Below are 24,016 nucleotides of genomic sequence, written 5' to 3'. Positions count from 1 at the left end.
TTGAAAATTAAAGGATTAAAAAATAAATATACATACACATATTTGGTATCGCCGCGTTCAGAAATGCCCGATCAAAATATGAATTCAATTAATCTGATTGGTAAACGGCGTAGTGGCAAAAAAAATCCAAACGCCAAAATTACGGTTTTTTTTGGTCGCCGCAAGTTTCACCCAAAATGCAATAACAGGCGATCAAAACGTAGCATCTGCGCAAAGATGGTACCATTAGAAACGTCAGCTCCAGACGCAAAAAAAAAGAGAATTTTGTTTACTTCCCGTAAATTCTTTTTCTTATAGTTCCGTATTGGGAGACCCAGACATTGGGTGTATAGCTTCTGCCTCCGGAGGACACACAAAGTACTACACTCAAAAGTGTAGCTCCTCCCTCTGAGCTTATACACCCCCTGGAGAACCAGATCTAGCCAGTTTAGTGCAAAAGCTGAAGGAGAATAGCCACCCACAAGTAAAAACAGAGCAAGAACCGGAACAACCGGAGACTCTGTCCACGAACAACAGCCGGTGATAACACGTGGAACAAAAAACTGCCAACAGGAAACAGGGAGGGTGCTGGGTCTCCCAATACGGAACTATAAGAAAAAAAAAATTTACGGTAAGTAAACAAAATTCTCTTTTTCTTTATCGTTCCTATGGGAGACCCAGACGTTGGGACGTCTCAAAGCAGTCCATGGGTGGGAATAAACAGAAAAACTGAGAAGTAGGCGGAGCCTAACTTCACAAGTGGCCGACAGCCGCCTGAAGGATGCGTCTGCCCAAGCTCGCATCTGCCGAAGCATGAGCATGCACTTGGTAGTGCTTTGAAAAGGTATGCAGGCTAGACCAAGTGGCAGCCTGACAGACTTGCTGAGCCGTAGCCTGGTGCCTGAAAGCCCAAAAGGCACCGACAGCTCTGGTCGAGTGTGCCTTGATCCCCGGCGGGAGAGGCACCTGAGAACACTGGTAGGCGTCCGAAATGGTCGACCTAATCCAACGGGCTAAGGTCGGCTTAGAAGCAAAGAGGCCCTTACGCCGACCTGTGGTTAGCACAAAAAGAGAGGTGCACCGCCTAAGAGCAGCGGTGCGAGATACATAGATCCGGAGCGCCCGCACCAGATCCAGAGTATGCAACGCTTTTTCAAAGCGATGAACAGCCGGACAAAAGGAAGGTAGGGTAATGTCCTGGTTAAGGTGGAAAGGAGAAACCACCTTAGGGAGAAAGTCCGGAGTCGGACGGAGAACCACCTTGTCTTGATGAAAAACCAAAAAAGGTGACTCCGAAGAGAGCGCAGCTAAATCAGAGACTCTCCTGAGGGAAGTTATGGCCACTAGAAAGACCACCTTCTGTGAAAGACGAAACAAAGAAACCTCCATAAGAGGCTCAAAGGGGGGTTTCTGCAAAACCGTGAGAACCAAATTGAGGTCCCAGGAATCCAAGGGCCGCCGGTAAGGCGGGATGATGTGAGACGCACCTTGCATGAAGGTGCGGACCTGAGCCAGCCGGGCGATACGCCGCTGGAACAGAACTGACAAAGCTGAGACTTGTCCCTTGAGAGAGTTGAGGGATAGTCCTAGCTGCAGACCGGACTGTAGAAAAGACAGAAGGGTCGGAAAGGAAAAAGGCCAAGGAGAATGGCCGGAAGAGCGACACCAGGACAGGAAAATCTTCCAAGTCCTGTGATAGATCATGGCAGAGGAAGACTTACGGGCCCGAGTCATAGTGGAGATGACATCAGGAGGGATACCAGAAGCCGTCAAGATCCAGGACTCAAGAGCCACGCCGTCAATCTGAGAGCCGCAGAATTCTGGCGGAAAAACGGACCTTGTGAGAGAAGGTCTGGACGGTCCGGAAGATGCCACGGCACCTCTACAGACAGATGGAGCAGGTCTGGGTACCAAGCTCACCTGGGCCAGTCCGGAGCAATGAGGATGACCCGACGGCCCTCCATTCTGATCTTGCGCAGAACTCTGGGCAAGAGAGCTAGAATGGGAAACACGTAGGACAGACGAAACTGGGACCAGTCTTGAACCAGAGCGTCCGCTGCAAAGGCCTGAGGATCGTGGGAGCGAGCCACGTAAACCGGAACCTTGTTGTTGTGACGGGATGCCATTAGGTCCACTTCCGGAGTGCCCCACTTGCGGCAGATTGACTGAAACACTGCCGGATGCAGGGACGACTCGCCACTGTCCACGGTTTGACGGCTGAGATAATCTGCCTCCCAGTTTTCCACGCCTGGGATGTGGACTGCGGATATGGTGGACTTGGAGTCCTCCGTCCATTGAAGGATGCGTTGAACCTCCAACATTGCCAGGCGGCTGCGTGTCCCGCTTTGGTGATTGATGTAGGCAACCGCTGTCGCGTTGTCTGACTGGACTCGGATGTGCTTGCCCGCCAACAGGCGGTGAAAGGCTAGGAGAGCTAGAAGCACAACTCTGGTTTCCAGCACATTGATCGAGAGGGCTGACTCGGACAGAGTCCAAGTGCCCTGCGCTCGGTGGTGGAGACATACCGCTCCCCAGCCGGATAGACTGGCATCCGTGGTGAGGATCACCCAGGACGGGGCCAGGAAGGAGCGCCCCTGAGACAGAGAGAGGGGCCGAAGCCACCACTGAAGGGAGCCCCTGGTCTGTGGCGACAGAGCCACCAGCCTGTGCAAGGAGGAAGTCCGCTTGTCCCAACAGCGGAGAATGTCCAGCTGCAGAGGACGCAGATGGAACTGGGCAAAGGGAACAGCCTCCATTGACGCCACCATCTGACCCAGCACCTGCATCAGGTGCCTGATGGAATAACGGCGGGGCCTCAGCAGAGAGCGCACCGCTAGTTGGGGGGACTGCTGTTTGACTAAGGGCAGCTTCACAAGTGCCGGCAGAGTCTCGAACTGCATCCCTAGGTACGTGAGACTCTGGGTCGGAGTCAGAGTGGATTTGGGAAGATTAGCCCAATTCGAGTGGATTGTCAGAGTGGCGAGAGTGAACGAGACACTCCGCTGACAGTCTGCGCTGGATGAAGCCTTGACTAGAAGGTCGTCCAGGTAAGGAATCACTACCAACCCCTGGAGGTGCAGAACCGCAACCACTGCTGCCATGACCTTGGTGAATACCCGAGGGGCCGTGGCTAACCCGAAGGGGAGAGCCACGAATTGGAAATGTTCCTCTCCGATTGCAAAACGTAGCCAACGCTGGTGTGAAACTGCAATTGGCACATGCAGATAGGCATCTCTGATGTCGATGGATGCCAGAAAATCCCCTTGGGTCATTGAGGCAATGACTGACCGCAGAGACTCCATGCGAAAATGCCGCACCTGAACATGCTTGTTGAGAAGCTTGAGATCCAGGATGGGCCGGAAGGAACCGTCCTTTTTGGGGACTAGGAAGAGATTTGAGTAGAAACCTCTGAACCGTTCCCGGACGGGAACCGGTACAATTACTCCGTTGGCCTGCAAGGATGCCACGGCCCGAGAGAAGGCGGCGGCCTTGGAGCAGGGGGGAGTTGACAGAAAAAATCTGTTTGGCGGGTTGGAAGAGAATTCTATCCTGTAGCCGTGGGAGATGATATCCCGCACCCACTGATCGGAGACGTGTTGAAACCACACGTCGCCAAAGTGGGAGAGCCTGCCACCGACTAAGGACGTTGCTGGCGTGGAGAGATAGTCAAGAGGAGGCTGCCTTAGTGGCAGCAGCTCCTGCGGTCTTCTGTGGACGCGCTTTTGTGCGCCAGCTGGATTTTTGGTCCTTGGCTGAGTTAGTGGACGAGGCCGAGGGCTTAGAGGACGACCAGTTGGAGGAACGAAAGGAACGAAACCTCGACTGATTCCTACCCTGGACAGGTTTCCTGGTTTTGGTTTATGGCATGGAAGTACTCTTCCCGCCAGTAGCCTCCTTAATAATTTCATCCAGCTGTTCACCGAACAGCCTGGACCCAGCAAAAGGGAGTCCAGCAAGGTACTTCTTTGAAGAAGCGTCCGCTTTCCACTCTCGAAGCCACAGGATCCTGCGGATAGCGAGGGAATTAGCCGAAGCCACCGCAGTGCGGTGAGAAGACTCCAGCATGGCAGACATGGCATAGGATGAAAAAGCTGAAGCTTGGGAAGTTAAAGCAACCATTTCGGGCATGGATTCCCTGGCGAGGGAATGCATCTCCTCTAGAGAAGCAGAGATGGCTTTGAGAGCCCACACTGCTGCAAAAGTTGGGGAGAACGAGGCTCCTGCCGCCTCATATACAGATTTGGCCAGAAGGTCGACCTGGCGGTCAGTGGAATCCTTAAGAGAGGTGCCATCAGCCACTGATACAACGGTCCGGGCTGAGAGTCTAGACACCGGGGGGTCTACCTTTGGTGAATGAGCCCACTCCTTGACCACCTCAGGTGGAAAGGGAAACCGGTCATCAGAACCACGCTTCGGGAAGCGTTTGTCAGGACAGGCCCTAGGCTTGGACACAGCGGCCTGAAAACTGGAGTGGTTAAAGAACACACTCTTTGTCCTCTTAGGCGAGGTAAACTGGTGCTTTTCTGCCAGAGAGGGTTGCTCCTCTGATACTGGCGGATTGAGATCCAGTACAGAATTAATGGACGCAATCAAATCACTAACATTTGAGTCACTCTCGGACAGATCAATGGGGCACATGGAGTTAGCCTCCGAGCCCCCTGTAAAGGCATCCTCCTCGTCCTGCGAGTCAGCGTCTGAAACAGCCGCGGGACGAGGAAGGAGAGGGAGCCCTGCGTCTCCTTTTAGGAGGACAGGGTCTGGGACCAGATGATGAATCCTCTGTGAGCTCCGGTCCTGAGGGACCCCTAGCAGCAGAGGCACCCTGTGAAGGGGGCTGATGCATGCTCAGCAAAGTCCTGGACAGCTGTCCCATGGAGTCGGCAAAAGACTGGGAGACAGACCTAGATAAGGATTCTACCCAAGCCGGGGGTTCAGCCACAGGAGCCGGAGCAGCCGGAGAGACCACTGGGGGTGCGATTCCAGGCTGAGGCATCGTCAGGTTAGAGCAGGCATCACAATGTGGATAGGTGCTCGGTTCAGACAGTAGGAGCTTACATGCAGTGCATATTGAGTACAGCCTTGCAGCCTTGCTCCTCGTGTGAGACATGCTGCTGAAGTGGGGGCTCTGCCAGAATGACCCCCAGAGAGTATATACAGAAGATCCACAACCGGAGGTTGTGGCTTACCAGACCGCTGGAGCGGTTTGTGTGCCCTCCAGATCCCAAAGTCTGGACCCCCAAGCACCTCAGCAGGGATGCTGCAGCCAGCGCTGATCGCAGGGAAGAACGCTGAGAAAATGGCGCCGGAGCGAAGAGAGGGGGCGGGACTCACTCTGAGAGCGGGATCTGGAGGGCCATAGAGACCTACAGGGGAGGAGACATGAACTCAGTGAGGCGTGTCTCTCCCCTGTGTAGAACGGCCGCTGGGCGGAGCCGCACTGTCCCTCTGCATGAATGACATGCGAGGGCAGTGAAACCGAAAGTAGGCCTCCGGCGAAGCCGGGGCCTAAATTTGAGCGGTGCGGCCGGCGCGCAGGCACCATCGGCGCGGTTCTCAGGCGACAGCCAGAGAACCCGCCGGAAATGTCACAAAAAACACTCAGCACACTCTCCCACAACAATAAAGTACAAGGGACCCCCATATATAAACGTCTCAGGTACTTAGCTAGCTGAGACGCAGGGTTCCAAGTTTCTGGGGGCGAGTGCTTCGGTCCAGCAGGATCCTGAAGGGCTGCGGATGGAGACCGGTCTCCTGCCAAGCATGGAGAACCGTGCTTGCTCCCACTTCAAGCCAGAGCCCAGAGGGATGGTGAAGGAGCATGGCATGTAAGGCTCCAGCCTTGGAATCAACCTTAACAGCACCGCCGACACAGTGGGGTGAGAAGGGACATGCCGGGGGTCCAGTTTGGATCCGCTTTTCTTCAAACTCTTTCCAAAAATGAAAAATCAGATGAGAATGCATGTGTGGATGTATGCCTCCTGAACACAAAGCGATAAACTGGCTAGATCTGGTTCTCCAGGGGGTGTATAAGCTCAGAGGGAGGAGCTACACTTTTGAGTGTAGTACTTTGTGTGTCCTCCAGAGGCAGAAGCTAAACACCCAATGTCTGGGTCTCCCATAGGAACGATAAAGAAAATAAGCCATCACTGAGCCATAGATCCCAAAAAATGAGAACTCTACGGGTTTCGGAAAATGGCTTAAAACGTACGCCACTTTTATTGGACAAGCTTGTGAATTTTTTTAACCCCTTAGATACACGTTAACCTATACATGTTTGGTGTCTACAAACTCGCACCGACCTCAGGCATCATACTCACACATCAGTTTTATCATATAGTGAACACCGTGGATAAAACATCCCAAAAACTATTGTGCCATCACATTTTTTTTTTGTAGTCTTTCCACACTTGGAATTTTTTTGCTGTTTTCCAGTACACCATATGGTAAAACTTATGGTTTCATTTAAAAGTACAACTTGTTCCGCAAAAAACTAGCCCTCATATGGCAAGATTGACGGAAAAATAAAAAAGTTACGGCTCTCGGAAGAAGGGGAGCAAAAAACAAAAACGGAAAGTGCCCCGAGGCTGAAGGGGTTAATATAGGTGTAGTCTGATGAGAACAAGTGATAACTAGATCATTGGGGGTCCTACCACCAAGACCCCAACTGATCAGCACCAGTACATTGGACTTCTGAACAGTCATATACAGTGTATATTGCAACAGAACCCTACCTGCGGGGGATATCCAGGGGGGGTGGTGATCGCTTTGTAATAGTGAAACACTATCAGGATGAGATTCCAGTGGCCGTAGGTGACATGCCAGCAGATCCAGGCCGTGGAATAGGTTTGGAGGATAAGAGGAAGGAGGCAAATGTAAACGATCAGTACAATGGAGCTTGTCAGTATGATCACCAAAGCCACAAACACCTAAAAAGAAATTACATTTTTTTATTAAATTATTAGAGCAACAATAAGAACAAAATAATAAATTATTATATTATTAATAATTAATATTTTATGTATTTTTGCCGTTTTATTTTATTTGATATATCATAAATTATGATTAAGTATATATATATTTTAATGTTATGTATTTTATTTCAATTATTATTATTATTATTATTATTAATAATAATAATACATGAAATAAAATACATAACATTAAAACAAATATTTAATCATAATGTATGATAATATATTAAATAAAATAATTAAACCAGCAAAAAAAACCCACAAATTATTATATGTAATTTTTTATTTTATTTGATATATCATAAATTACGATTAAATATATATATTTTAATGTTATGTATTTTATTTCTAATAATAATAATAAAAATTAAATGACATAACATTAAAACATATATATTTAATCATAATTTATGATAATATATTAAATAAAAAATTAAAAAACAGCAAACAAAATATAATACATAAAGGGAATAATAACGTATTTGGAGGTGTAGAGTAAAGAAATACTTACGATTCCAAACCATCTCGTCACATGATCCACCAACCAATAAATGGGCTCAAACAGAGACTCTATGACAACATCGCTGTTGGTGAAGGAGTTATAGGCCAAGGACACGAGGCAGAGGCGGCTGTAACGCAGGGAGTCTGTCAGCAGGTTAAGATACGTGAATTTCCTTCTGTGTCCAAGGCGAAGGCACCTCAAGAAAAGGCGCCGGATGTTTCTCATTCCCACTGTTCATTACCTGTGGATATCAAATCAATATGACGAGGTTAAACAAAGCAATTATATAAAAAGCAAAAACAAAGAAATTGTACAAATATCTTTATTTTAACATAACTAGTGATGGTAAAAATCTGGTGACCGACTTGACAATTGGGTCACGAAATAATGTGCAATTAGCATTGATGCCAGTGAGGGGTCTTATAGCTGCAATGCTCCTCTGGGAAATATTCAAATTGTCACCCCAGGGAGAAAGGAGACATACTCTAGCGCCACCTATTGGAGGTAGCAATCCTAAAAGTCAAAAGTGGACATTTAACCAGCCTTTTCATATGACTTAGTCAAGTTTCACACTTGCGTTGTTTTCCTTCAGTTGCAATCCGCCGTTCTGGAAAACACCGTTGCTTCCCATAGACTTGTATGGCCGACTGATTGCGACTGATGGACCTGCGTTGCTTCCGCCGGGCGGAAGGAACGCAGCATGTAATGTTTTTTGAGCAGCGGAATCCTTAGGATTTCGCTGCGCGTGCTCTCTCTGGCTCCCTGCACACGTAACTAGGGTACACATCAGGTTACTAAGCAAAGCACTTTGCTTAGTTACCCGATATTTACCCTGGTTACGTGTGCAAGGAGCCAGCGCTAAGCTGTGTACGCTACCAAGCAAAGTGCTTTGCATAGTTGCCCGATATTTACCCTGGCTACGTGTGCAGGGAGCCCGACACTTCCGCGCTCGGCTCCGCCCCCTCCCGCACCCCACTCCGCATGTACACACACACACACACACAGGCACACACAGACACATGTCCCCAGCACCGACGTCCTCCGCGCCATGGCCCCGCTCAGCTCCACCCACCCCGCACTGCGCCCCCCGCACACATTCTCCACGGCCGAACGATCAGCTGATCACCCGGCGGCCGGCTGCTGTGAGCGATAAGCTGATCACTCGGCGGCCGGCTGCTGTGAGCGATCTGCAGGGTGATCAGCTGATCGTTCACAATAGTCTGCCGCTGGTAAAACTGTAAAGAAAAAAAAAAAAAAAGCAGATTCCGTTGTTTTGTACGATCCGTTGCGACACTATATGTAACGCATCCATTGCATCTGTCACACAACGCAATGCAACGGATGCCGTTCAACACAAGTGTGAAAGTAGCCTTAGGATTTATGCCAGATCAGAACCTCAATTTGCAGACACAGTATTTCGGGATGATTGCCCCTCGTCCGTGTAAAGTATGAGATCTGATCTGGCTGTATGAGGAGCTATAGTAGGGTCTAAGGGGAAATCTTTTCTCCTTATGGGGACCTGAGAAACCAGTTCTGGCTGCCAGTGAAGAGTCTTATAGCTGCAATGCTCCTCTGGGAAATATTCATATTGTCTCTTCAGCCAGATCAGACCTCAGGCCTCCACAAGGAGAAATGATTTTCCCTTAGACCCCACTATAGACCTGAGGGGACGCGGCACATTCCTGTGTTACCTTCAGTGGAGGAGACGAAACCGTTCATTCATACAGAGCCACCTATCCATTCCTGACAGCATGCGACAGCGGCCCTGTAGTTTTGGGGTTTTTTTTTTCATCTTCCACGTTAATCTAACCCCAACAAAAAGCAATCAAACCCTTATATGTACCCCAAAATAGTTAAGTACCAACATATACAGTATATCAAGTGTGAGTACACCCCTCACATTATGTAAATATTTTATTCTCTTTTCATGGGGTAACACTGAGGATCTAACCCTGTGATACAATGTACAGTGTCAGTGTGCGGCTTGTACAACTGTGTAAACGTGGTGTCCTCTAAATAACGCACATAGCCATTAATGTCTAAACCGCTAGCAACAAAAGTGAGTACACCCCTCATTTTCTTAAGATTTTATATATTTCCATGGGACAATACTGCAGATCTGACCCTGTGATACAATGTGCAGTGTCAGTGCGCAGCTTGTATAACAGTGTAAATATGGTGTCCTCTAAATAACTCAACACACAGCCATTAATGTCTAAACCGCTGGCAAAAGTGAGTACACCCCTAGGCGCAAATGGCCAAATTGTGCCCTTGGTGTGAATATTTTGTGTGGCCGCCATTATTTTCCAGGACTGTCTTATCTCTCTTGGGCACAGAGATCACTAGATCTTCACAGAAGCCGCTGGATCCCCTTTCATCCTCCATGATAACATCATGGAGCTGGTGGATGTTACAGACCTTGCGCTCCTCCACCTTCTGTTTGAGGAGGCCCCACAGATGCTCCATAGGGTTTAGGTCTGGAGACAATTGCCCACTCCAATTCACACGGTTATACAAGCTGCACACCGACACTGTACCGTTGTATCATGGGGTCAGATCCTCAGTGTCGTCCCATGAAAAGATTTAATAAAATATTTACAAATATGTGAGGGGTGTACTCACTTTCCTGATAATATAATATAAATAATATAATGATACATAAGTACCAACAAAATCTACTGCTCCACATGTAACAGACGAGCAATCACACAGCGCCATTGACGTAAGAATAATAATAAAATAAAAGTAGAATGAACTTTGGAAAATGGCAAAACTTTTTAAACAAAAAATGTAATAAAAATATTAACAATTAAAATAACTTAGAACTTTGTTATCGCCATTATCATAGTGACCTGGAGAAGAATCCTGTCAACAGGTCATTTTTTTTTTTTTAACATCCTAATAACAACCGCCCCCCCCAAAAAAAAAAACTAATGGTGTTTTTTTTTTTTTTAACTATTCCACAACACTTGGAATTATTTCCTAGCTGTTATCAGCACATTATATGGTAAAGGGGATGGGGGTCACTCAAAACCCCAATAAGTCCCAGCAAATTGCGAGGACAGAAAAATAAAAATTAAAAAAGTTATGGCTCTTGTAAAAAAAAAAAAAAAAAAAAAAAAAGGGGGGGGGGGGGATGAGGAAAGAACTACTAGAGCTCGTGCCGGGAGGGATGGGGTTAATAACACGGGCTCTTGTGTTACATTGTGTGGGAGTATGGTATGCAGCGCAGTTGTTCCTTCGCCCTCCATGTTGTCCCCGGTGTCCGCTCCTCACCTGCCCGGCAGCGCCGCTCACCGTCTCCTCCTCCCGCAGCGCCACCTCCGCGCCATCCTGACTCCCGGGCACCTGCAATAACCGGATGTCCCTGCACTGCGCTCTCACCCAACCGCGGCCGGAGGCATAACCTACCGAGCATGCGCACAGCGACCCGGCATCTGACAGACATTACTGCGCATGCCCAGTGAAAGCCGGTGCACGTCATTATGGACAACGCATGCGCATCATGACTCAGTGAGTCTACTTCTGTTTTGGACTACGCATGCGCCGAATGAAAACAGTCTGAAGGCAGCTGACACCAGAGAGCAGCAGCTGATTAGTGATTACTCACTATAATATTATTTGGGATGGTGTAAAGTCATTTATTTTGCTATTTTAAGTTTATTGACCCAGAAAAACACATACATTGTTAATTATATATATATATATATATATATATATATATATATATATTATTATAATATATATATATATTTTTTATATATTTATATATATATATATATATATATATAAATATATATTATAATAATATATATATATTATAATATATTATATATATATAATATATTATAATATATATATATTATTATAATATATATATATTTTTATATATATATATATATAAATATATATAATAATATATATATATATATATATATATATATATTATAATATATTATATATATATATATATAAAAATATATATATATATAATAATATATTATTGTGGAAATGGCATCATAGGTATAAGTGTAGTGAGTGTAACTGCAGCCCCTGCACCCGTGAGGGTCACCCCTGTCCACAAGGCTTGCTGTATTCAACCATTGTGGCCATTACCTTACATGTGAAAACTTTTTTAGACTAACAATAATTCTCGGCTCGGTCCCTATAATGTGATTATTCTGTTGGATTTTACCTGTTCGACAGAAAGGGGTTAAAATCCACAGGGATGTTATAGTGATATGGGAAGAAGAAGCATTGCCTGGGCTGGTGGTGGGCCCACCTGGGGATTCTCCGGTGCTCCGGTGGGCCAGTCCCACCCTGGTAATGGTGCAGATAAAACCACACCCAAAATATTAGCTGTAAAGACGTCTGTGGTTTTGGATTATGTCCATTTGACTGTCCGTGCTTAAGGTCCTCCTCCCCCATTAGCGACTGGTGCTTCTCCTTTAATGGTGGGTCTCTTTTCCCAAATATTTGTGGTTTTTAAACCATGAAAGGCCTTTTGCACAGTCTGTGGTATAGGTGTGTATGTGTGGGTTCATTCAGCGTGTGCTATATGTGACACAGACAGCATGCGCTTATATACTCACCTGTCCATGGTGCTGCTGTGTCCGGCGCTGCTGCTGCTTCCGGTCCTCGGTGCTGTGCATATGCATGAGCATAATGAGCGGGGGTCAGAAGCAAGTGACAGCAGTGCTGGAGACATCAGCGGCTTTCTCCAGTACGTGTCACACTGATGTCACACGGACCACATCCGTGCGCTCCGCGTGACACCCGTGCTGCCGCTTAAAAACATACATGTCGCCGTGTGGAGCACAGGGACACACACATGCTCCATATGGACACACTATCCATAGGAAAACACGCACATGAGCGCAAACCCATTGATTTTAATGGGTCTACATATGTCCATGTCTCCGCTACGTATGAAAACGGACGTCACCCGTACCGAGCTGGTAGACCGCGGCTAGAGGCACGCTATCGGGCAGCCCCATAGGGAATGAATGAGGCAGGCAGACTGCTGTTCCACTCTAACAGGGATAGAAGTGCTCTGTTCTGCCGATTAGTGAGGATCCCATTGGTCAGACCCCTGCCAGCTATACGCTTACCTCCTGCCTGAGCAGTGATGTATCTAGAGAGGGGCAGGCGCTGCATATATTGCTCAAGCACATCTTGCAGGAAGGTTACATTGGGCCGCCTAATGCAGAGATCTGAGGTGTCTCACAAGTGGTGACATTTTGCTAATGGTGGTCCTGGTGGTGTATTAGCGTACTGATGGTGGTTCTGGTAGTGTATTAATGTACTGACAGTGGTTCTGGTGATGTATTCACATACTGAGCATGGTTCTGGTGATGTATTCACATACTGATGGTGGTTCTGGTGGTGTATTCACATACTGATGGTTCTGGTGGTGTATTAATGTACTGATGGTGGTTCTGATGGTGTATTAATGTACTTACGGTGGTTCTGGTAATGTATTCACATACTGATCGTGGCTCTGGTGATGAATTCACATACTGATGGTGGTTCTGGTGGTGTATTCATATACTGATGGTGGTTCTGGTGGTATATTAATGTACTGACAGTGGTTCTGGTGGTGTATTAATGTACTGACAGTGGTTCTGGTGATGTATTCACATACTGATGGTAGTTATGGTGATGTATTCATATACTGATGGTGGTTCTGGTGGTATATTAATGTACTGTTGGTGGTTCTGGTGGTGTATTAATGTACTGATGGTGGTTCTGGTGGTGTATTGATGTACTGATGGTGGTTCTGGTGATGTATGATGATAGTTCCGGTGATGTATTTATGTACTGATGGGGGTTCTGGATGAATTTAATGATGTGGTTCTGGTTCTGCACTCATGTAGTGATGGTGGTTCTCATAATGTATTCACATTCTGATGGTGGTTTTGGTGATGTATTCATGTACTGCTGGTGGTTCTGGTTATGTATGAATTTACTGATGGTGGTTCTGGTGATCCATTCATGTACTGATGGTAGTTTTGGTGATGTATTCATGTACGAATGGTGGTTCAGGTGATGTAGTCATGAAGTGGTGGTGGTTCGGGTGATGTAGTCATGTAGTAAACGAAAACGAATTTCCGATGATGTATTCATGTTCTGATAGTTCCAGTGATATACTCTGGGCAACAGGGTAGCTCAGTGGTTAGCACTGCAGTCTTGCAGCGCTGAGGTCCTGGGTTCAATTCCCACCAAGGACACCATCTGCAAGGAGTTTGTATGTTCTCCCCGTGTTTGCGTGGGTTTCCTCCGGGTACTCTGGTTTCCTCCCACACTCCAAAGACATACAGATAGGGAATTTAGATTGTGAGCCCCAATGGGGAGTGTTCCCAATGTATGTAAAGCGCTATATAAATGAATAAATTATTATATACTCTTATTGGCTCTGATCCTGTACATATGTAGCAATCCATACCTTGTCAGATTATGTGACAGCACATTGCTCAGGCATGCAGTGAGCCCTATTGCCTAAGGCTATGTGCACTTCTGAGCAGGCTTTTGAGCCATCTAAAGCCCCAGACCCCTACTGATATGCAGTAAATTTAAGGTCCCAAAAGTTTAATTGCACTTTATTACAGAGTACCACAAGTTCCCTTTACTGGTGGCTGCCAGCAGTCCAAATGTTATATGACCATGTTTAAACATATGATTTTGACCGCTGCTGTTGTGTTAACCTCCAGGCCATTTGCCATTTTTACTCTTTCCTCCCCTTCTTCAAAGAGCCATTTTTTGGCCAACATAGCCATACGAGAGCTTGTTTTCTGCTAAATGGGTTGTACTTTTGAATTGCACCATTCATTTTACAACGTACTGGAAAACGGGGGAAATATCCAACTGCGATGAAAGTGCAATTCCACGATTGTTTTTTGTTTAATTACCATCTTCACTATATGTTAAAGCTGACCAAGCAGTATAATTCTCCAGGTGAGTACGAGCATGCAGATACCAAACATGTATAGTTTTCTTTTAATTGAAGCAGCAAAAAAAATCCAGAACCTTGTAAAGAAGGGAATTTTGTTACTTACCGTAAATTCCTTTTCTTCTAGCTCCTATTGGGAGACCCAGACGATTGGGTGTATAGCACTGCCCTCCGGAGGCCACACAAAGCAATTACACTAAAAAGTGTAAGGCCCCTCCCCTTCTGGCTATACACCCCCAGTGGGATCACTGGCTCACCAGTTTTAGTGCAAAAGCAAGAAGGAGGAAAGCCAATAACTGGTTTAAACAAATTCACTCCGAAGTAACATCGGAGAACTGAAAACCATTGAACATGTACAACATGTGTACCCGAAAAACAACCAAAAATCCCAAAGGACAACAGGGCGGGTGCTGGGTCTCCCAATAGGAGCTAGAAGAAAAGGAATTTACGGTAAGTAACAAAATTCCCTTCTTCGGCGCTCCATTGGGAGACCCAGACGATTGGGACGTCCAAAAGCTGTCCCTGGGTGGGTAAAGAAATACCTCATGTTAGAGCTGCGAAGACAGCCCTCCCCTACGGGGAGGCAACTGCCGCCTGCAGGACTCTTCTACCTAGGCTGGCGTCCGCCGAAGCATAGGTATGCACCTGATAATGTTTGGTGAAAGTGTGCAGACTCGACCAGGTGGCTGCCTGGCACACCTGTTGAGCCGTAGCCTGGTGTCGTAATGCCCAGGACGCACCCACGGCTCTGGTAGAATGGGCCTTCAGCCCTGATGGAACCGGAAGCCCAGCAGAACGGTAGGCTTCAAGAATTGGTTCTTTGATCCATCGAGCCAGGGTGGCTTTGGAAGCCTGCGACCCTTTGCGCTTACCAGCGACAAGGACAAAGAGTGCATCCGAGCGGCGCAGGGGCGCCGTGCGGGAAATGTAGATTCTGAGTGCTCTCACCAGATCCAACAAATGTAAATCCTTTTCATACCGATGAACTGCATGCGGATAAAAGGAAGGCAAGGAGATATCCTGATTAAGATGAAAAGAGGATACCACCTTAGGGAGAAACTCCTGAATGGGGCGCAGCACTACCTTGTCCTGGTGGAACACCAGGAAAGGAGCCTTGGATGACAGCGCTGCTAGTTCGGACACTCTCCGAAGAGACATGACCGCTACCAGAAAGGCCACTTTCTGTGAGAGTCGAGAAAGTGACACATCCCTCAGAGGCTCGAAGGGCGGCTTCTGGAGAGCAACAAGGACCTTGTTTAGATCCCACGGATCTAACGGCCGCCTGTACGGAGGTACGATATGACAAACCCCCTGCAGGAACGTGCGCACCTGAGAAAGTCGTGCTAGACGCTTCTGAAAAAACACGGATAGTGCCGAGACTTGCCCTTTAAGGGAGCCGAGCGACAAGCCCTTTTCCAACCCAGATTGCAGGAAGGAAAGAAAGACAGGTAACGCGAATGGCCAGGGAGATACTCCTTGTGCAGAGCACCAGGATAAGAAAATCTTCCACGTTCTGTGGTAGATCTTAGCAGAAGTGGACTTCCTAGCCTGTCTCATGGTGGCCACGACCCCTTGGGATAATCCTGAAGACGCTAGGATCCAGGACTCAATGGCCACACAGTCAGGTTCAGGGCCGCAGAATTCCGATGGAAAAACGGCCCTTGGGACAGTAAGTCTGGACGGTCTGGTAGTGCCCACGGTTGGCCGACCGTGAGATGCCACAGATCCGGGTACCACGATCTCCTCGGCCAGTCTGGGGCGACGAGTATGACGCGGCCGCAATCGGATCTGATCTTGCGTAACACTCTGGGCAAGAGTGCCAGAGGTGGAAACACATAAGGGAGCCGGAACTGCGACCAATCTTGCACTAAGGCGTCTGCCGCCAGAGCTCTTTGATCGCGAGACCGCGCTATGAAGGTCGGGACCTTGTTGTTGTGCCGAGACGCCATTAGGTCGACGTCCGGCACACCCCAGCGGCGGCAGATTTCCTGAAACACGTCCGGGTGAAGGGACCATTCCCCTGCGTCCATGCCCTGGCGACTGAGGAAGTCTGCTTCCCAGTTTTCTACGCCCGGGATGTGAACTGCTGATATGGTGGATGCTCTTTCCTCTACCCACATCAGAATCCGCCTGACTTCCTGGAAGGCTTGCCGACTGCGTGTCCCTCCTTGGTGGTTGATGTATGCCACCGCTGTGGAGTTGTCCGACTGAATTCGGATCTGTTTTCCTTCCAGCCACTGCTGGAAGGCTAATAGGGCAAGATACACTGCCCTGATCTCCAGAACATTGATCTGAAGGGTGGATTCCTGCTGAGTCCACGTCCCTTGAGCCCTGTGGTGGAGAAAAACTGCTCCCCACCCTGACAGACTCGCGTCTGTCGTGACCACTGCCCAGGATGGGGGCAGGAATGATCTTCCCTGCGATAATGAGGTGGGAAGAAGCCACCATAGCAGAGAATCCTTGGCCGTCTGAGAAAGGGAGACTTTCCTGTCTAGGGAAGTTGTCTTCCCGTCCCATTGGCGGAGAATGTCCCATTGAAGTGGACGCAGATGAAACTGCGCGAACGGGACTGCCTCCATTGCTGCCACCATCTTCCCTAGGAAGTGCATGAGGCGCCTTAAGGAGTGCGACTGACCCTGAAGGAGAGACTGCACCCCTGTCTGTAGTGACCGCTGCTTGTCCAGCGGAAGCTTCACTATCGCTGAGAGAGTATGAAACTCCATGCCAAGATACGTTAGTGATTGAGTCGGTGCCAGGTTTGACTTTGAAAAGTTGATGATCCACCCGAAAGTCTGGAGAGTCTCCAGCGCAACATTCAGGCTGTGTTGGCATGCCTCTTGAGAGGGTGCTTTGACAAGTAGATCGTCCAAGTAAGGGATCACCGAGTGTCCCTGAGAATGCAAGACTGCTACCACTGCCGCCATGACCTTGGTGAAAACCCGTGGGGCTGTCGCCAGACCAAATGGCAGAGCTACGAACTGGAGATGGTCGTCTCCTATCACAAAACGTAGAAAACGTTGGTGCTCTGTAGCAATCGGCACGTGGAGATAAGCATCTTTGATGTCTATTGATGCAAGGAAATCTCCTTGAGACATTGAGGCAATGACAGAGCGGAGGGATTCCATCCGGAACCGCCTGGCGTTCACATGCTTGTTGAGCAGCTTTAGGTCCAGAACAGGACGGAACGAGCCGTCCTTTTTTGGAACCACGAAGAGATTGGAGTAAAAACCTTGCCCTTGTTCCTGCAGAGGAACAGGGATCACCACTCCTTCTGCTCTTAGTGAGCACACCGCCTGCAGAAGGGCATTTGCTCGGTCGGGATGTGGGGAGGTTCTGAAGAACCGAGGCGGAGGATGAGAACTGAATTCTATCCTGTACCCGTGAGACAAAATGTCTGCTACCCACCGGTCTTTGACCTGTGGCAGCCAAATGTCGCAAAAGCGGGAGAGCCTGCCACCGACCGAGGATGCGGAGGGATGAGGCCGAAAGTCATGAGGCAGCCGCCTTGGAAGCGGTTCCTCCGGTTGTTTTCTTGGGGCGTGAATGAGCCCGCCAGGAATCTGAGCTCCTTTGCTCCTTCTGAGTCCCTTTGGACGAGGAGAATTGGGTCTTGCTGGAGCCTCGAAAGGACCGAAACCTCGACTGCCACTTCCTCTGTTGAGGTTTGCTCGATCTGGGCTGGGGTAAGGAGGAGTCCTTACCCTTGGACTGTTTAATGATCTCAGCCAATTGCTCACCAAACAGTCTGTCTCCAGATAGTGGCAAGCTGGTTAAACATTTCTTGGAAGCAGAATCTGCTTTCCATTCCTTTAACCACAAGGCTCTGCGCAAAACCACAGAGTTGGCAGACGCCATTGAGGTACGGCTCGTAGAGTCCAGGACAGCGTTGATAGCGTAAGTCGCAAACGCAGACATTTGGGAGGTTAGGGACGCTACTCGCGGCACTGCTGGACGTATGAGAGAGTCCACTTGTGCCAGGCCAGCTGAAATAGCTTGGAGTGCCCACACGGCCGCGAATGCTGGAGCAAACGACGCGCCGATAGCTTCATAGACAGACTTTAACCAAAGGTCCATCTGTCTGTCATTGGCATCTTTAAGTGAAGCCCCATCTTCCACTGCAACTAAGGATCTAGCCGCAAGCCTGGAGATTGGGGGGTCCACCTTTGGACACTGGGTCCAGCGTTTGACCACGTCAGGGGGAAAGGGATAACGTGTATCCTTAAGACGTTTGGAGAAACGCTTATCTGGATAAGCATGATGTTTCTGGACTGATTCTCTGAAGTCAGAGTGGTCCAGAAAAGTACTCAATTTACGCTTAGGATACCGGAACTGGAACTTCTCCTGCTGTGCAGCTGCCTCCTCTGCAGAAGGGGCTGGGGGAGAAATATCCAACAGTCTATTGATGGCCGCTATAAGGTCATTTACCATAGCGTCACCATCAGGGGTATCTAGATTGAGAGCGGTGTCAGGAGTAGATTCCTGATCACCCACCTCTGTCTCCTCATACAGAGCCTCGTCTCGCTGAGACCCTGACCAGTGTGATGACGGCGAGGGTCTTTCCCAGCGAGCCCGCTTAGGCTGCCTGGGACTGTCATCCGAGTCAGAGTCTTCAGCCTGTGATGCCTGGGACCCCCTTGAAGTACGGATTAGTTCCAACTGAGGGGGACCGGGGAGCATAGACACAGCAGTGTCCATGGTCTGAGAAACTGGCCTGGACTGCAAGGTTTCCAGGATTTTTGTCATAGTCACAGACATCAGCAAAAACTGCAAATTCTGTCCCCGTCACCGGGGCAGGGTTCACAGGCGTCTCTGCCTGGGCCACTACTACCATAGACTCTGGCTGACGAAGTGGCACAGGGATTGAACATTGCACACAATGGGGGTCATTGGAACCTGCCGGTAGATTAGCCCCACATGCGGCACAAGCAGTGCATACCGCCTGTGCCTTGGCACCCTTGCATTTTGCGGATGACATGTTGTTGTCTCCTCAGAGCAATGAGGGTATAAGCCAAGAAGCGACTGTACAGTGCAATATAAATATATATGGTACAGAGAAAAAATGCACCAAATAACACTGTGGCACTAGTGGGGCCAGCACTTATGTGCAGCTTACCGCCCGCATAAACGCGGGTGTGTGGTCGCCAGAGTCCCTTGTCTGAGTCCCCCAGAGCCTGTGTCCATTCTCCAGCCAGACTGCATGCAGGAATGGCTGCCGGCGTCCTGTGGAGAGGGGCGGGCCCTGGGCGTGTTGAGACCAAGAGCGGGAAACTTGCGTCCCCACTGTGCCCAGTGAGAGGGCTGGAGCATGTAAATAAGGCTCCAGCCCTCGGCGCTGCCTATTGCACAGCGTCTCTCCCTTTCCCTGAGTGACAGGGTGGGGGCGGGAACGAACCGTAACTAGGCCGCAAAAGCCGGGGACTAGATTTATGAGCGCTGCCGCCGTAAAAGCGCGGGCAGCGCGAGTCCCCGGCGCACTACAAGTCCCAGCGGCGCCGCCGCTCCCGGAGCGGCCGGCGCGGTAGTTCCCAAGACAAAAAATCACTCAGCTAAGCTGCAGTGACTCTAACCCGAGCGCGCAGCGCTAGTGCCTCCGGCGCACTAGCACACCCAGCAAGCCTGGAGTGTGCGTGGCCTGTCTGTGCGGGGACACAGAGTACCTGAACGTTGCAGGGCCTTGTCCCTGACTGTACTCAGCTCCTCCAGCAGGGTCTCTGGGTCTGTGGATGGAGCTCGGCCTCAGGGTTCGGGGGCCGGTAAGATCCCACTTCCACAGAGCCCCTCAGGGGGATGGGGAAGGAAAGCAGCATGTGGGCTCCAGCCTCCGTACCCGCAATGGGTACCTCAACCTTACAAACCGCAAGTGGGGTGAGAAGGGAGCATGCTGGGGGCCCTATATGGGCTCTCTTTTCTTCCATCCGATAGAGTCAGCAGCTACTGCTGACTAAACAGTGGAGCTATGCGTGGATGTCTGACCTCCTTCGCACAAAGCAGAAAACTGGTGAGCCAGTGATCCCACTGGGGGTGTATAGCCAGAAGGGGAGGGGCCTTACACTTTTTAGTGTAATTGCTTTGTGTGGCCTCCGGAGGGCAGTGCTATACACCCAATCGTCTGGGTCTCCCAATGGAGCGCCGAAGAAAAAGAAATGCTGCTTTTTGCGCCATTTTCCGACAACCATAACGTTTTTCGGGCCGTGGGGCTAAGTGATGGCTTATTTTTTGCACCCTGAGTTGACATTTCTATTGATGGTTTAGTTGCTTCTCATTGCAATGTTGTAGCAGCCTCATAAAAATAATTGTAATTTTGGCTTTTATTTCCGTTAAGCTGTTTACCAATAGGATTAATTTTATACTTTGATAAAGCGGACATTTCTAAACACAGCTATTTATAAATTTGCAAGAGCGCAAAAGGAGGAAGGATTTGAACATTTTTTGTTTTTATTTTTTTCATAATTTTTACTTTTTTAATTGCATTTTAAAGTTGCAATTTTCTGATTGCTTGTGCTGTACTGAGCAGAGCATCAGCCCCGCTCTGTGCAGCGGAAATCGCAATCTCCTATGAATGTCGCTCGCAGCCGCCGTTCCCAGGAACTTCATCTTAAGACACAGGGGTCATCAACTGACCCCCGCCTGTCATGATAGCTAGTGTAGAGCGAGTAGTTGACTATGCGTTCTCGCTATGCTGTTAGCGAGTACTGTCTGCTACTCGCATATTCATTACGAGTAGCGGGCGCAATGCAAGTCAATGGGAAATACTCGCTAAGTAGCGAGTAACCCGAAAGCCGTACTATTCACTACTCGCACGAAAAGTACAGCTTTCGTGTTACTCGCTACTTAGCGAGTATTTCCCATTGACTTGCATTGCACCCGCTACTTGTAACGAATATGCGAGTAGCAGACAGTACTCGCTATACGAATAGTCAACTGCTCGCTCAACACTAATGATAGCCAATCGGCACCCCACGATCACGTCACATGGCCGTTGATGGGGCGGTAAATAACTGCTCTCGCCGCCGACATGTGCTAAATCCCGCTGTCAGATTAACAGCAAGATTTAATTGGTTAACAGCCCCAAACAGACCTCCAATCCACCTGCACCTCTTAGAGTCAGATGATCAGATCACCCAATGTGTGCAGGGAAAGATGCAGGCTCGATGTACAAACCCACATCAAAGGGCAAGACGCAACCTATGATGTCCAAGGTCGTAAAGGGGTTAAAAAAAAATTAGAAAAAATAGACTAACTATTCAGGAGGTACAATCATTACTTTTCTAGATGGGCTCATGAGTCAGTTCTTCACCATAAAGTCAAAGAAGAAAATACTTAAAATAACAAGAGGGCGGCCCTAAGTTCAGAGACTGCGCTGCCGTCTTGAAAAACAAGTGTGCAGCTGCAGCGTCCTTCCAAACTCTGTCCACCTTTGATTTTCTTTTTTCGATTGGCAGTGGTTCCATTGTTCGGACTTTGGTGATATCTATGACCATAAAACATTATCTGCAATGAGATCTTAGGGTGGCTCAGTGGTTAGAACTGTACGGTGGCTCAGTGGTTAGCAATGCAGTCTTGCAGCGCTGGGGTCCTGGGTTCAAATCCCACCAAGGACACTAGCTGCAAGGAGTTTATATGTTCTCCCCGTGTCTATGTGAGTTTTTTCCACTTTCCTCCCACACGCCAAAGACAAAGTGATAGTGATTCTAGATTGTGAGCCCCAATGGGGACAGTATTTCCAGTGTATGTAAAGCGCTGTTGAATTAATAGTGCTACATAAATGAATAAATATTATTATTCCCGCCAGCTCTATAAAGTACAAAAAAAAAAAAAAAAAGGAGGAATGGAGGCATAAAACAGTTTAATGTGTAAAGGGAAAAAGTTAAAAAGTATCAGTTCTATAAATGTGATCAAAGAAACTCAGGAAAAAGTAAAACTAATTTAAAACAAAAAAGTATACAAAATAAAAGTAAAATAAAATTGTGAGACTCGTTTTTTTAATAGAACCACATGGTGGTAAATATATTGCAACTGTCCGATCAGTAAAATACGAGCGCACAGTGGTGCGGTTTTATGTCTGGAGAAATTCTGGCTGCACTCGTGCCACTTTCCGTGGCTCCTTCATGTGAGTTTTCGGACACTGCATCTCACACCAGCTGATTGGCACCATGGTCGCCCCTGGAAAAATAAAGACATTTCAAGTTGTTTTTGTTTTTTTTTTTGTTTTTTTTAGTCTTTTTCCTTAATTTTCTCATTTTTTTTCCCCTATAAATCTATAGGAAAAACATCAAGCCTAAAATATAATAAAAGTAGAAAAAGCCACAAAACACAGGACTAAAGATTTTTTTATTATTATTTCTAACTTCCATACATGTATTTCAGGCTAAAAATAATTTTTGCTTTTGGGTTCATTTTAAAAAAAATAAATAAATAAATAATATCTTATATCATTTTTGGCGCATCTCCTGACCCATACAACTCAAGATTTAGTCTGATCAAAAATCTGCTGAGTACCGTATTTTTCGGATTATAAAACTATAAAACACCCTTTTTATGCCCCCAAAATTGGGGAGAAGAAGGGAATTTTGTTTACTTACCGTAAATTCCTTTTCTTCTAGCTCCTATTGGGAGACCCAGACAATTGGGTGTATAGCTTCTGCCTCCGGAGGCCACACAAAGTATTACACTGAAAAAGTGTAACCCCTCCCCTCTGCCTATACACCCTCCCGTGGATCACGGGCTCCTCAGTTTTGGTGCAAAAGCAGGAAGGAGGAAACTTATAAATTGGTCTGGGGTAAATTCAATCCGAAGGATGTTTGGAGAACTGAAACCATGAACCAAAAGAACAATTCAACATGAACAACATGTGTACACAAAAGAACAACAGCCCGAAGGGCACAGGGGCGGGTGCTGGGTCTCCCAATAGGAGCTAGAAGAAAAGGAATTTACGGTAAGTAAACAAAATTCCCTTCTTTGTCGCTCCATTGGGAGACCCAGACAATTGGGACGTCCAAGAGCAGTCCTTGGGTGGGTAAAAGAATACCTCAATAAAAGAGCCGAAAACGGCCCCCTCTTACAGGTGGGCAACCGCCGCCTGAAGGACTCGCCTACCTAGACTGGCGTCTGCCGAAGCATAGGTATGCACCTGATAGTGTTTTGTAAAAGTGTGCAGACTAGACCAGGTAGCTGCCTGACACACCTGCTGAGCCGTAGCCCGGTGCCGCAATGCCCAGGACGCACCCACGGCTCTGGTAGAATGGGCTTTCAGCCCCGAAGGAAGCGGAAGCCCCGAAGAATGGTAGGCTTCAAGAATCGGTTCCTTGATCCACCGAGCCAAGGTTGACTTGGAAGCCTGCGACCCCTTACGCTGGCCAGCGACAAGGACAAAGAGCGCATCTGAACGGCGCAGGGGCGCCGTGCGAGACACGTAGAGCCGGAGTGCTCTCACTAGATCTAATGAATGCAAATCCTTTTCACATTGGTGAACTGGATGAGGGCAAAATGACGGTAAGTAGATATCCTGATTCAGATGAAAAGGAGATACCACTTTAGGGAGAAATTCCGGGACAGGACGCAGGACCACCTTATCCTGGTGAAAAACCAGGAAGGGGGATTTGCATGACAGCGCTG

The 24,016-nt window shown here is 48.1% G+C and overlaps 2 protein-coding genes across 3 annotated transcripts in view; both read right to left on the bottom strand.

The window, feature by feature from the left end:
- ZDHHC16 (zDHHC palmitoyltransferase 16) overlaps positions 1-10,895 on the bottom strand; it is a 35,611-nt gene extending 24,716 nt beyond the window's left edge. For both annotated transcript variants that reach the window (XM_075348387.1, XM_075348388.1), the window contains exons 1-3: positions 10,729-10,895; positions 7,462-7,693; positions 6,711-6,905 (exon numbers count right to left, since the gene is read on the bottom strand). In XM_075348387.1, the coding sequence (XP_075204502.1) occupies positions 6,711-6,905; positions 7,462-7,677 (411 nt within the window). In that variant the 5' untranslated portion in view covers positions 7,678-7,693; positions 10,729-10,895. The remainder of the gene's footprint in view (positions 1-6,710; positions 6,906-7,461; positions 7,694-10,728) is intronic.
- Positions 10,896-22,237: 11,342 nt separating this feature from the next.
- The window catches only part of EXOSC1 (exosome component 1), a 67,395-nt gene continuing 65,616 nt past the window's right edge, over positions 22,238-24,016 (bottom strand). Inside the window, exon 8 of the mRNA XM_075352227.1 lies at positions 22,238-22,564. Coding sequence (XP_075208342.1) covers positions 22,458-22,564 — 107 coding nt within the window. The 3' untranslated portion in view covers positions 22,238-22,457. The remainder of the gene's footprint in view (positions 22,565-24,016) is intronic.

The sequence above is a fragment of the Anomaloglossus baeobatrachus genome, chromosome 5 (genome assembly GCF_048569485.1).
Source record: "Anomaloglossus baeobatrachus isolate aAnoBae1 chromosome 5, aAnoBae1.hap1, whole genome shotgun sequence".
In the NCBI taxonomy this organism is placed as follows: domain Eukaryota; kingdom Metazoa; phylum Chordata; class Amphibia; order Anura; family Aromobatidae; genus Anomaloglossus; species Anomaloglossus baeobatrachus.
This window is presented reverse-complemented; position numbering and strand designations above follow the sequence as displayed.